Source organism: Ascidiella aspersa, chromosome 9, assembly GCF_963924565.1.
Source record: "Ascidiella aspersa chromosome 9, kaAscAspe10.2, whole genome shotgun sequence".
NCBI classification, from domain to species: Eukaryota; Metazoa; Chordata; class Ascidiacea; order Phlebobranchia; family Ascidiidae; genus Ascidiella; species Ascidiella aspersa.
The window spans coordinates 17,117,129-17,132,476 of NC_139455.1; the positions used below are offsets into that span (position 1 = coordinate 17,117,129).

The 15,348-nt window shown below is 34.5% G+C and overlaps 1 protein-coding gene across 1 annotated transcript; it reads left to right on the forward strand.

Moving 5' to 3' along the window:
• Positions 1-222: 222 nt before the first annotated feature.
• LOC146133302 (anaphase-promoting complex subunit 5-like) lies at positions 223-13,889 on the forward strand. The gene is made up of 18 exons (XM_083396852.1): positions 223-482; positions 814-884; positions 1,940-2,129; positions 2,966-3,072; positions 4,000-4,163; positions 4,836-5,004; positions 5,287-5,429; positions 5,641-5,770; positions 7,119-7,205; positions 7,629-7,810; positions 8,561-8,705; positions 9,592-9,669; positions 9,873-9,994; positions 10,119-10,230; positions 10,486-10,635; positions 11,515-11,665; positions 13,381-13,480; positions 13,720-13,889. The coding sequence occupies exons 1-18, from the start codon at positions 299-301 to the stop codon at positions 13,844-13,846; spliced, it is 2,412 nt and encodes an 803-aa protein (XP_083252978.1). The 5' UTR covers positions 223-298; the 3' UTR covers positions 13,847-13,889.
• Positions 13,890-15,348: the final 1,459 nt, after the last annotated feature.

Genomic DNA, 15,348 nt, shown 5'->3' on the forward strand with positions numbered 1-15,348 from the left:
ACATTATAAGTAAGTTGGTTTAATGAAGAAACAAGTAGGATGATAATTAGCAGTAATTTTAAACTTACTACATGTATTTATAAGTTTTTACCAAATATTTTATGTAACATATTAGATTAATTTGAAAAATAAAAAATAAAAATCCTTAATAATAAATGTGTCAAAGTGAGTAAATTATACCGCGGAATTACCACCAATGCTAACGTAAAAAAATGTGTTTTTTTAGTGTACTTGTTAACCTATTTTCGTCCATCGGAAAGCATTCTTGTTCAAATGAGACAAATCTTGTAGATCGTGTATGCATTTATTAAACGATTTGAATTGCTGTTTATCGTTACAGATAATGTTCACAAGCAAGGGAGACCCCTTATCACACGACCACATAACACCTCATCGATTAAGCTTACTTATTCTCATTAAAAGTTACACAGATATTTGTGATGGAAAAAATGAGTATTACCCTAGGATGGTTTGGGTCAATGGTAAGTATGTTGAATTAATTTTCAATTATCTTTGTATATAATGCATTAGGCATTGAAATATGACAAAGCGGGGCGCCTGGTCTAGAATCCCACCACTATTTTACAGTAACGAAACTTGTTGTCAAAAGAAGGAATTAAATATGGGAAAATACAATATAATATTAATATGTGATCACCTTAACGCAAGCTCGCACCCTGAAGAATGTTAGCAACATAAACGGAAAAAGTGATAAGATTGTCATATGCCAAGGCCTTATGCATTTTCATCTCAGATAATGCTGATATTATATCTAAATTGACACTAGTGTTTTACTTATTTAATGGTTTGCAGACCTAACAAGTAAAAGAAACCTCGACCGATTTCTGTTGTCATGGATTCAGCAGCCGGATGGTTCATACAAGGTAAAAGGGGTTATACCAGTTTAAACAGTTTTCCTGCAGACGCACGCTTAGCCGACCAACACATTTTGCAAAAAATCAGCCTAAATTAGTTCAGCTGTGCAAACTGTGTCAGCGATGTAAATAGTGAAGACGTGCTTACAGTTTTAGTTAGAAATTAATTTACAGGTTTGCAAATTTTTGACTAACATTATTACAGACCAGTCCGTGTTTCATCAAGATCTCGGGTGTGCAGCACCCAGACTGCTTTCCATAATTGGTGACCGCCAAATATTTGCAAATTTTTTGACGCATGGTTTCAGGGAAGCATTCTATGCCAAAGAACTTTGTCAGGAAGGCACTGAAATGCAATCGGCTGCAATACTAAATTATTAATTGTGCAGTTGTAACATTCTTTGCACACTCGAGACACGGAATCCTACCACATTCCAACCTTTATTTTATAATTTAATTATCCAAACAAATTTCTTGAGTCCACAAAATACTTGATATTTTTAATAACATCTTTTCACAACAAATCAGCTATTATATATTTTATTTTTAAATGTTACCTTCCCCAATCAATTCCCCTGAGCAGTTTAAGAGAGTGGACTTTTAAAGCATTTTTTATTGACCAAAACTCCCTGGGCTTGTCCACAAACCAGGGCTGTGAAGTTGGTTAAAAATCCAGAGTTTCAAGTTCAGATAAATGTGACTCCTAAGTTCTGCTCCGACTCTACAAACCTGTTTTTCACCTATTTACTTAACAAAATTCAGTAATCCACTCATAAATTTATCATATAATTTATCACCTCAAATACGTGGTTGGAAAATATTCCACTTGGTTGGAAAATATTTCACAACAATTTGCAGCTTTATAAGTCTTGAAATTCCGTTTTGCAAATGCGCACATTGGACTAGGGTAAACTTACATGGTCTCGAGTCGTAACTCCGACTCCAACAAAGCAAAGTCTGAATCCGCAGCCCTGCCACAAAGTATTTACTTGGGTTTTGTTAATGAAAATTAATGTTTTTAATTTGATCAAATAAAACCTAATATTAGTTTTTTTTGTCTTCAGAATGTCGTTCGAGCCGTAGCCTCATGTTCAAAGGTTTTATGCAGCTCGTTTACTGACAGAGTTGACGATATTCGAACAGCAATGGGAGGAATAGATGATCCCATAAACTGCATTGATGACTTTATTCAAAAGTTTAGCATTGGATTGTTTGAGGATAAAGATTCTAGTCTTCACAAAAGGGGATTGTTTGGTAAGGTTTGATAATGTTTAAAATTAAAACAGGGGTCGGCAACCTTTTCTTAATCGCGGGCCTGACTCAAACCCAGAAAGGTCTCGGAGGGCAGTATTGAATTTTACCTACCCTAAAATACTTTAGTTAAAACGTGTATAGTTTTAGGCATTTTATTTTAACAACTGTTAATCGGGGACAGACCTAGGATGTTTTGCATTTAAAAATGAGTCTAATTAGCTTACGTTAAAAAACATGCATTTGATTGGTTTAAATTTGAGTCGGCAATGTGTTATCCATGGTCACAATGAAAAGGTGTAATTAAAATACTCAACGCGATAAAAACAAGATAAATTCAATCCTTTATCTAGTTTATGGTGTAATTTAAATAGGACTGTGAAGAACTAGTGTGCAGAACAAAAAAGTGAATCAAGATATACAATTTGGCTAAACTTCCTTTGTCAATAGTTCCAGATTATGTGTGGTGCCTTTAGCCTAAAAAGATTCCCTTTAAAAGGCAAACATACTATATGCAAATAATATTCGCGCGAATCGCGAGAATTTTTAACATTTACGTAGTTAAAATAGACTAAACTATGGGGAACGGCCTCTTGTCCAGTTTGCAAAAGAGGTGGCGGGCCTGTTGATTTACATTGATAGGCCAGATCCGGCCTGTGGGCCGTAGGCCGTAGGTTGTTCACCCCTGGTTTAAAACCTAAGTTATTTTATTTTTGCTTGGGGTATACCAAAATTTGTTTTTGGGTTAATTTGTAAATATTTTTTTTGCAAACATATTTAAGAACATGTTATAATGCTAATTTTTGCCTATATTAAGCATTGTTTCTATTTTTTTTCAGGTCAGTTTTCTAGAAGAATGCTTGTTTATTATGAGCGACTGTCTTTTTGTGAAATTCAGCCATTTTTTGAGAGCTTTGTCAAATATTGCCAAGTGTCTTTAAAAAAGGTATATGTATTCTAAAATATTTTAACAATTTAGAATACCGTGTATTTACTATTGCCATACTTTTTATTAACCTCTATAAATTTTGTCCTGCATGTTTATAGGTTCTTTCTTTACGGCCTAAATTGATTGTTTACCCAGGGTCAGGCTGGCAGAATCTTGCCAGCCTTCTGGTGACAAGCATTTTTGGCTTAAATTTTTTGGTTGTGCCCCAAAACTTAAATAATGTGTTCGTCAAAGGAATGTATGAACCTTGCTATGTTTAGGCGATAAACAAGATTATTAAGAAGTAAATAAATGAGCAAAGAGTTGCGCCGAAGGGGAAAAATTTTCTTTTCCCTGCTAAACAACATGCTTCGTTTTTTTCAGAATGTCACAAAAAAGTATTTTCTGCCAATTGTAGTGCAAAATGTTCCTACATATTCAGCATTTAAAAAACATATTGGATTGAATATGTGTAGAACAAGCACACGTTTGTTTGAAAAATCAATCTTTCAAAAAAAACAAAATTAAATTTAAAACATTTTTTTTTTATTATTTTTTGGATTAATTTCTTCGGTTTATTTGATTCTTCGGCCGACATAGTCGCCAAGTCGCCAGCTTTCTGCCATACTGCCCAGGGTTGACACAAAGTATTTTAATCTTTAAAAGTCTTTGGATGTCAAGTTATGTGTTGTTTGACTATTTACTATTTTATACTGTTTTTTTTTTTGGTATTATATTAAAACAAACTCGAGCAATCCAATTTTAGTTCTTTAAAACGCTATAAATTTTCTTTGAAAATTCTTTAAATGTATTTTTTTTTAATAAAACTTTGTGTTAACCTTGTGGTAAGAAGGGAAATTTAACTTAATGTGATAGATATGTTTTCTACAAATAAACCGGCAAGGCAGTGATAAAATGTACTTAGAATCTTTTAATATCTTTCAGAGCATATCAGAAAAGTTGAGTGAGAAACCCAAGAAGTCTGACATGTCCAGTGACGCTGTTGCCATTGACGATATGGATCTGGAGAGTCAGAGTGAGATGGATTCTAAAAGCAGTCGGGGAAGCTTGGATCCCGAGCTAAAGCCTTCTGATCTGAAGTCAGAGAAGTAGGAACTTATTTGCATTCTAATTATTAATAAAAAAACATTTTTTTATATTTTTAATCTTTTTTTTAACTATTTACATTTTGATTCCATCACTTATTTTTAAATGATTCCTAAGATTTTGACCACTTCCTAAATAGCTGTGTTTTAAACTGTACAGCAAAATATTTTTTTAATTTAGAAAAAGAAATATAAATTTACCATTTTCTTGAGGAATCTCAACCTTTTTTTCATATCATGATTAAAATTAAGATATTGCTAATTAGGGATACATTCTGATTGGGTATCAGTTCAGATCCGCTATTAGTGATAATCCTTAATGCTAATATAGCTCTGCAGTATAACATGTCAATTTTTGTGTTTTTGCAAATTGCTTTATTTTTAATATGGAGGGGTGTTAGTGATGACAAGTAAACTATGTTGCCGAATTCATTGTCCCAATTTAATACGATATATATATATGCTTTCCTTTAGGTTGGACAACGCCATTAGTTGCCCTAAAACATATAGCTCACCTACCAGCTATGTGTTTAAACAATCACAAAGCAACTGTATTAGTATGCTTTTTATTATTTAACCACTAAATGTAAATTCATGTTTATTCTTCAACAAAACGTTGTAAAATTTGTATTTAAAACAAATGTATGTGTGCTTACCATCTTAATGTTTCTGCAGATGCGATGACTTTGATTCATGCGAGTATCTTACCCAACAACAAGCTGAGAATTTCTTTTCACAACAAGCTTCTTTGATTGAGGGAAAAGAGTCAGATGCCTTGTCTCCGTGCAGCCTACAAATTAAGATTAGACAACTGCTGCTTAATAACCCAGAGCTCACACTGGCTGTGAGTTTTATTTTTCGCTTAATGTATTTTACTCTTGTTCGTAGCACAATGTTTGTAGTTTCTTTTTTATTCTCTTTTTTTGAAAGCACTTACATTTAACTTGTATTTATAACATATGTTGGGTGTATATTAAGGTGTTTAACAAAAATATCCTTAGGTCTGATTTTGAGTAAACTTTACAGTAGCCTTGTGGCAATGCTTTCACATAGTTGGGAGTTTGTTTACAGATTGTTTTAACCATCTTTATTTCTAAATTGTGTTTTGCAATGGTATTTTACACAGCATTACATCAGTTATCTCAACAACTTAAGGGTCAAGGAATTCTCTGGGGCCATGGACTCATTATTTATGTACTTTATCAGCAACAACACAAAGAACGAATCAAAATGCAAAGAAACGGATGAATGCATGCGTCAAGTACATAGGTCAGTTAATTATGTAATAAAAATCTAGAATTTATGATTCAAATTTCCTCTATTTCGATGACAAAACTTATTGAGTCTCTGAATTTCAAAAATACAATATTTTTTTTAATATTTTATTTGTTAAAGCATAAAATTTGCTCAAAATAGTTATGTGTTTGAAATGTTGGTTTTAACGTTTTAATTTTTACTGAAAAGTTATTTACTTTTTTAGGTTTGCTGCCCTAAATCTTGCCTTACTTCATCTGAAGTTTGGTCACACCAAGGCAGCTTTGGCATCAGCAAAAGAAGCAATCAGTCTAGCCCAAGTTTCAAACGATCATGTGTGTTTGCAGCATGCAATGGTTAGTATTTTTTTGTTTTCTGTTGAATTTAAAGCAAACTTCAACTTAGGATGTAGAGAGAGTGTTTTACATTGTTTTTTTGTTGGGTCGCCTTTAGCAGGGGTTCTAAACTTTTTAAGCTGCGTATTTTTTGATTTATCTGTATGTGTGGCGTAGCCGTGTACCCCCTAAAAACAATGATTTGAAAATAAAATTACATGTTTTTAAGGTTTTAAGCTGCATACCTTTTGATTTATCTGTATGTGTGGCGTAGCCGTGTTGTGTACCCTTAAAAACAATAATTACAATAAATACATGTTTTTGAGGGCGGAATTGGAAGCCATAACTTTAGTCTTTTTGCAAAAAAGTATTAACTTTAGCCAAAATATTTTGTTGGCCATTAGCACAGTGCTCCGCAAGGTTTTTTTCGCATGCGGCACACTAACTGAACTAAAACGATTCGGCGGCATACCAACGAAGTGTTTGACGATCAACAATAGACAACATAATCCTGAAAATTACAACCTCTGGCAACTGCGGATCAGTGAACATTAAGAGCGTTTTATTAAAAAAAATCAAAAAAAAACTAGCAATTAATTTAGTTTGCGAAGCAGCAGCCAAGATTAATTTAAACAATCACAAAATGCCAATACTACATTTACAATGATATTCCCCGGGTTACGAGCGTATGGATAATCTATCTCCCTTTTCACTTCTTGGTATAGTTTGGAAAACAAGTGTTGTATAATTACTTATTTAGCACCTGGTGGCTGAGTTAGTTAAACAAATGTTTTGAAATTTAACTTTCGGGGAATGAACGTAACATCCTAAGGGAATTTCCTAATGTTTTACTTGAATTATTACATATGGCCGAATTGCCTTGATGTGCCATTTTCGTGCTAATTCTGCTGATTCTCAAAAGTGCCCTTAAAGTCGCGGCGGACATCTGGCATGGTCTCGCGGCACACCGGTTGCGGAGCACTGCATTAGCGCATTGGTGCTTAATTTTTTCGCAGAAACCTGGCTTGGATGATAAGCACTGAAGTAGAGAAACTTACAGTCACTACAGTTGCTGTTGGGACAGTGTTACGAAACAGACAATAAGGACCAAAGGGCAATAAATTGGTGTCAAATCAGAAGATTGAATATTGTTATTTGTTTTTATATTTTTGGTTATTAATGAAACGAATGATTTTTGCTGTCATAATACTCATTAAACAATCCTATATTTTATTTTATACATTTTAGCACGAGGGTATACTTAATAGAAAAAATAACTATTTTATGTTAAAAATTTATGACAGCGTTTGGTCTGCATAGAATCAAATAAAATCAAATAACTTTTATACTTATTTATTTATTTTTTTAGTCGATATTAAACCACCTTCAACCGGTCACAAATCAACACAAGGTGGCAGAAGAAGTCATTAAACCAGCTAAGAAAAGAAACCTCATGGTAAAAAACTTTGTGATGTTCCCTTAAAATTCTCATTGCTCTGCTTACATCTAACCAATTTTCTGAATTAAACGTCCATTAGTTTCACGGCTAAGTCCCCCCCGCGCTTTTATGCCAATCTTTGAATGGTTATCTGGACCTCTTTTTTAGCCATATAAAGCATGGTTTCGGTTGTCGACTGGTCTCACAGCTGGTATTACACATTGGGTCAAAGTTAGGGCAAACAGTCTGCAAATGCTCAAGTTCTTCACAGCATGTTGTTCTAATGGCCGGAAACCAGTACATTGGTGACCTGGCGCGCCTCACGAATACATTTTCGCGGAAATCGCGGTTTTCGCGGAAAACGAATAAAACTCATTTTTTTCTGATGCTGTCAATTTTAGGAGCAAATACAGGACGCGTTTTTGATGTGTTGTCTTTTAGGATCTCGCGTTCACCGCAGTTCAAACTCAGATGAAGAAACAGGCGTACGACGGCGAGAGGCCTTCGGTTATTTTTCGAGCACTGGTCGCTGCCGATGCGCTTCAGTGCACACGACCTTTGCCGTACTTGCTATCTATGAGTTACTCGCACCGGGCGTCGCTTTGGAGAATGTATGGAAAGCGGTAAAAAATAAACTTTTTCGTGTCTTTTTTAACCTTTGTAAAAGCTTTTTGAAAAACGTACCACATTTTAAATTGTTACTGTACCAAAGCTGTAGCAGTCTGACAGAAGGTTGAATTGAAATATTGCAGCAAGGGACTTAACCATTTATGAAACTTCAGGTTTTAGTTTTTATAAGTAAATAACGTATTATGCAAATTAAAAAAAAATTGTATCTGTATGTAAATAGGCCTGGACTGGCGAAGGGTGCAGCAGAAAAATCTACCACATTTCAAACTAGAAAAAGAGACAAAAATTATAAGCAATCAAAACATTTAGTGTGTGATCTCAAAGTCAAAAGGTTACCGTTTGATCTATTTATGTTTACAGATTACATGCTGTAGATGGCGCCCTCGAATCACAGATTTCCCATTTCTAACGAAATCTTCCACAATGAATGCACGGTGTTCACTAGTCCAGGCCATTTTGCATACAGATACAAAATCTTAAAAATTTGCACAAAACATTATTTACTTATAAAAACTTAAACCTGAAACACAAATGGCAGGTCCTCTGCTGCAAAGTTTCATTTCAACCTCTTGTCAGACTGCTTCAGCTTAGGTACAGTGACAATTTGAAATGTAGGTTTTTTGGGCGCACCCTGTACATGAACAATTGAACATCTATTCTGCTTTTTTATGTTAACTGGTGATTTGATGAGCTTCGTTTATAAATTTGTTGTATAAATGAATTGAGGTAATATTTTATTTCAGTCACTTCTCGCTACTCTATTGTCAAATGAGTCTCAGCCTGCAAAAAACAACCGGCAAGAAATACCAACAGGCCCCTTTGTTGTGTCACCATAATCCCGAAGATGCGTCACTTACCATGAGCCACCTCGTAGAAATGCTGCTCGAGGTATATTTTTTCTGCCACCCTATTATTTTTTCACCGTCTTAAAACGTGTAGGCCCAACGTTGAATTAAGCGCGTCTAACCATGTAAGGCTGTCAGGCAACCCTATAAATCTTATTTTCGTGATTTGTACCCCTGAAAAAATCCTAAAATGTGACAAACTAAGTGCAACTGGTTTTGTAGCACCGGGCGCTGATTCCCTCTCTTGAGCCGAGTGTTTCGCCAAATTGTTTTCAAAACATTTCACCACAACCTCCCTGCAGGGGTGTTGCCGGAGGTTTAATGAGTTCAGGCGGTTATATTGCGCCATTGGCGGCCCCATTTAAACCACACAAGTTTTCCTGTATTGCGCTTTTAATCAGTCTGCGCAGTGTGCACCGCGAGCCTCTTACCATGTGAGCGCTTGTTTGTTCGTGTCTGATGGTACATAATAAAAATATACGCCAAGTCCTTATTGCCAACAACCTCGTTTAAATACCATTAGATTCACTGTTTTTTCAAGTGCTTCAGAAAGTTATAAATTTGGTTTATAAATGAAAGAACGCCTGTGAAAGTCACAACGTACACAGTAAACTTGATTAGATAAAACTGTCAGCTGTCAAGGGAAAACAGTTGGAACCGCGGAAAACTTTATCTTTGCACAAAACAGCTGTGCTTTAGAGTTAGCTTTAAAAACCTCCAACACGGCACAGCTGGCATAACACGAAGGCCGAAATTCACTCACCAATGCGAAACGGCTAGCTAACACTAAGGGCAAAAGAGTTCTTGTTTTTATAGCACTGTAAATGTCTCCTTAACTGTCAGCTGTCATATATCATATTTGTTTTCTAAGAAGAAGCCATCCGACATTTCGGTGTTTTTGTAACGAACCTGACACTGTTAATATTTAGGAAGGCTATCAAAATGCGTCTACCGAGCTTCTAAACCACACCAAAGTTCGTTTTTCACCCAACTCTCCTCATTCTATGGTAAATGTTTGTTTTTGATTTTTAGTTATGTTTTGCTTCAACTTTTTTTGTAAAATACCGGCTAGTTTTTAAAAAAAAAAAAAAACTAAACAATAAATTTGAACACACTATTTTTTTTAACTTTCAGCAGGTTATACTTCTATATACCACCAGTTGGAATACAATATTTCGAACAAATATATTTTCAAAATTGCTTTTTGTAGTTTTGGAGAATTTCGGAGGCTCGCATTTTACACAAATCAAGTTTGCGACTGTTAAAATACGCCGAAGCTTCTCAAGCTGAAACCGTCCTGCATTCATTTGACAAGCAGGAAGCCTTGTACTGGTATGTATTGCAAACCTATTAAGATATTTTTCTATTAACACACAATAAAAAGTCAGAACAACCAGAGACGGTGACGTAATACCATTTTGTTTCTGTGAGGTTAACTCTTATTAAATAAAAACAGCCAAGCGAAGAACCTATACACTCAAGGTGAAAATCTCCAAGCACATTCCGCATTAATGCAATTGCTACAAATGGGAAAGGACAACCATATTCACGCGGAACTCAAATGCAAGGTTCTTACATTTATTTTTATACATTTTTAAATTATGATGCCTTTTACCAATAAGCTGATTTTTTGTCTAAGTTTTATCTTCATTTGGTAACAGAAACAGGCGAAACATTTTCCGTCTATTGGCAATACATACTTCTATTGAAGCTTTTCCTCTTATAAAAGTAGTTCTCAATGAACTCTGTGTATATATTTTTTGTCTATAAAGTATTATCATAAAGCTAAGCAAGAGGTCATACTAAATTTGTTTTATATTTAGGTTTACATTTTGCTCGGTGACCTTCTTTCGTGCAACGTGAACCAGTTTTCTTCGAGTTCAAAGTATTACCTTGAATCCCTGGCATTGGCCGACGCGAATCACCTCCAAATCCTAGTGATTGAAACTTACCTTAAACTCGCCCAACTACAGGTTTGTGAGTTTGGCCGTCTTTGTAATGCCAGGACATGGAAATTGTGATACGCCGTGTTATTTATTTCCCTACAAAAACATGCTAAATTACCAGGACTTATTCAAGGCAGTTTAACTTAGAGTTTTAAAACGACGATTTGCTTCACAGCTTGCGTGAAATATTTTTGCCAAAAAAATTACATGTTATGTACATTGGATAGAACAGGGCGGTACCACTGACTCACAGGTTTCATGAAGTACTAAACATGACATGAATTGCCGCAGCCCTGTTAACTTTGTTAGGTTCTTTTCATATGTTCAAACCTCTATTTTTTAAGGAAATTTATACAATTGATCGGACTTTTTGTTAATTGTACGTTTGTTACTCTTGTTTCAATAAAACTTTGAGGTTTGCTGCACAAAGGGTTGTTCCTATTTTTTTTTATATCAGGGGCTTCCCAACCCTTTATAAACGGTGGCTCATTTGAAAAATGTGAATATTTTTTTTAACCTTGTAAAAAGAAAAACGTCATTTTAATTAAAAAAAAATGGTTTATACTGTAAGGTAGTCAGAATGATAAAATGATGTAAATACAACACAGATAACTTTCATCATACTTCCTTCTTTTAGCAGGGGTAGCCATTGCGCAATTTTAAAAATATTAATGTTAATAAATCTAAAAGTAAAACAAAAAAAGTAAACTCAAGATCAAAAAGTAGCTTATTGCTGTACTAGTATTTTTATTCAATTTTAATTTATGTCTTTTATTATATTGTAGTAGACTAAGAGTAGACAAATTAAAAAAATATTATTTATTAAATTTTTTCATGGCTCCCTCCAGGTTTGGAATCCCTGATTTATATCTAACATAAAAATTCTGAGCTAACTTACTTTTCTAGCTTCATTCCGGTTCTGCTCAACTGGCACTCAACTGTGTGCGGTGCGTGTCGCAGCGTACTTGCGCCGACTCCGATGTGCATCTGCGCAGCAAGTTTGTCCTTATTACAATCAAGTGCCTCCTCAAAGCAAAAGGCAAACCTTCGTTATCTGGTAAGTTTACACGCCGAAGGAAAATCAGCTTGCGTTTCGCCTATACTCGTCTTTTCTGTTTTCCCAAACGTAGTCCGAGACCCCTTTTAATTTATTAAACGTTTTCGTTTCCCCTTTACGTTGAACTGCGTTGAACGAAAAAGGCCACTTATATTAATGTAACACTTGTTTTAAATTGATGTTGGTCCACTCGCGATCGAAATCACGTTGCGTGGCCCCAGTTCGGGAAGCCCTGGTTTAAACTATGCACAGCGCAAAATAAGGCTTTTTCATATAAATCAAAAAAAAAATTTTATAACCGTTACGCAACCTAGGCAAGCCAACTTTATCTAAAATTAAAATATCAACACTTTTGGTGTTAAATTAAAAAAATATGTCTAGATGTCGATTTCACGTGTAGCATTATACAGGCTTCCCCATAAAAATTCTCATGGGTGTGTTGGCACCAATTTAGGATACATCCCAACGTGGGCAGTACCGCCCCTCTATGGACGTTAAAGAGTTGTAGGAGATCGTTGTGGGTTTTTTCTTGTTTTTAAGTTGTTCAAATTTTATTGTGTGACTCATTATACCATGTAAAACATGCTACAGCTACAGTTTCTTGTTTACAAAACTGCTGTTAGGCCACAAATCATCATAAAATGTTCTGTTTAAGCTTGTATATAGGGGTAGCCAACTATAAAAAGAGACCAAGTGCGTTATTTCCTTCTTAACGTACCTTGTTGTCAACAGCCACATAAGATGAAACAAGCAGCTGTGTAAATTTTAGCGAAATTCGTGGTATTATTCTCACATCGCTGTGACTACAGATTGGGTGTGCTGTTGTAGCTATTATTATGTTGAAATTGCATTCAATAGGGGAAAAGTAGTCATTGAAATGCTTGACTAAATGCTTGCATTCAAGAAATTAGTTGCAAACAATATCAAACTGTATAATGATTTAAAAACAACAACTATAAGGGGGCTGATAATTTTTGATAAACTAATTCTTGTTATAATTGTTTCCATTTCAAATACCAAACAAACAAGTTAACGTTTAGTTAAAATGTTACAACTAAGGCATACCTAAATTGCTATGGTATATCCCTTGTTTGCTTCGAATTATTTACCTTGTTTCGTCAAATATGTTTAATAACCCATGCTTAACAAGTCGATTTTTGCCAATTTAGACTAAATCTGAATAAACTTCAAAATATAAAAACAATAAAAACTTTTGCCTCGTGCTAATCTTGTTCGGTTTGCTTTAATTTACAAAATGTGTTTCATCGTGTTTTCGCTTCAAAGTTAAAGTGTTTTTCTACATAAACTAAGTTTTATTTTCTTAAAAGGCCCAAATTTGTTAAGCCCTCGATCGCTTAATTTATTTAAACTCTAATTTAACTCACTTGTTTTATAACGTGATTTTTCAACGTCAAATTTTAATGTTGTTATGCCGCCTCCCAAACAAGCATCTCAAATCAATCCCCGGGTTTGTTGTAACATGGGCGGGTGCCTTTAAATAATCTGTCGAGCCTAAGGAGGCGCTCGTACAAAAAGGTTGAGAAGCATTTAATTAAATGGTTGATGTGTCATCATTGCATCTATCTTTACATGTTATCTTCTTCCACCTAGTGGTTAACAAACCATACTTCGTTTTAATTTCCAATGTATTAAACAAATATTTTGTAATACGAAAAGGGAAAAAACCCATAAAACTATATATACTCCAATTTTAGAGCTAAACATGATGATTTCAAATTTGTTGCAAGCTCAATCAGGTTTTGAAGATTCTCAGGATTTATCAAGACGAAGAGATACCTCTTATCTGCTTGCCATGTAGGAAAAATAGAAAATTCATGATTATTTAATTTTTACAATGACACATAAAGTGTTTTAATGAACTCAGTATATACCATATCTTCTGTTTTACGGAAAAAACAAAGGCAGTTACATAAAAAAACTGACCGGGTTTATTATAAAGTGTTAAACTAGTTTTTGGTAATGCTGATTTTATTTAAATTACTTTCAACTAATTGCGAAAAGTTTAACTTTGTATGTACAAAATATTATTTTAGACTTTACAACGAAAAGTTGGCCATCGTTAATTCGGACGCAACTCTCAAACAAAGAAACGATTGCGCTTCGGAATTTAGACAACTTGACGCTCAACTTGGTTCCGTGAAATGTGCTTTAATCATTTAAATTTTTTAATTCTGTTTTGCAGAAATAAAGATATTTGTATAGACTCTGTCTATGTTCTTATTGCTCTTTCGAAAAGCTACCAAAATGCCACCAGTGTTTCTATAACAACATTGGTTTTGGTTCTAGAGCAGGGGTTCCCAAACACAAATTACCGAAACTTGCGCCCCCTTTTTTAACAATGCGTTTCATAGCCCATCTTCTTTCACTAATATTTTTAAGTTAGAATGTTCTGGATTATACAGACAGTGAAATAATGCGCTTAAATGTTAAACTAAAATATTGGAGATTTTCTTCGTGAGTTTGAAATCACAATTACGTAGTGCTAAGATGAACTGCAAACAGTTAATTATACAAAATCAAAATAGGCTATAAATTTCAAGTCCAATATGTAAAGGTAATCTGTTGTTATAGGGCTAACTTGTGCTCAAATATACAACTCAAACAAAGTCTTAGGCGCCAAGCACCATAAAAAGCATTTATTTGGTTCATTTTGGATCACATAAAAGAAATTCGATCGATATATTAGCATTTTTAAATTTGTCGTAAGTTTTCATTTTATAGTATGTGATTTTATACAGCGTAATATACAATGGATTATGGGCCCGGCGTCTGTGTGTTACAAATGAGTCCTCATAACCTTCAAAAATGATACCATATAAAAAACTTAACAATATTATAGTTAGTGAAGCATGACCTGCTCCCCTCTGGTGGTTTCGCTGAAACGGACCCATCTAAACACACTGTATATGGCGCGATGGATGAGCGTAAGAATCGTGCAACATCCAGGTAACTGTATCTGAATATAAGAAACTGTAGAATGAGATTTATACAACACGAAAAGAATTCAAGTGTTTGGCAGTTTTGTCACTAAATAATGAGCAGCCACGGAAAAAAGTGCTTTCAAAAATACATTTTTGCTGGCTCAAGTTGAGACCTAATAAATTTAAAAAGTTTTATTAGTCAGTAATTTCATTGGGCCTCCTTGCTAACCCTCCTAGGGGGCGTGCCCCAGTTTAAGAACCCTGTTCTAGATTATGCTGTTAAAATGTGTTTATTTTCGATAGGTAATATTCAAAGTCTTTAGCCGGTTCTATAAAACCGTCTCGAAATTTTATGCCAGCGAACCGGTTAGCATTTCTGATTACTACCAATGGATTTTTGCATCTTATCGTACACAACGTTTTTACGATGCTAGTAGCTCACGTTTTTTTAAATTTGTGCCATGGTCAAGATCGCGCGTACCAGTTATACATAGCGTTAATTTTTATAATTGCAGTAATTTTCTATTTGTGATTGTTTCTCTGAAAATTGAATTGTTGCATCATCCTGTTCTTGCAACTATTTTAATCTGAGAACAGGTTGTTAAATTGTTTAATTTTAAAGAGTGTGATAGCGAAAGAAACTGTTGACAGTATGTCTGGCGTGATAGAACCTGTTCCCAACAAAATAAAATTTTATCATTAGCTGTTAGGATAATTATACTATTGAATTACGTATTTTTA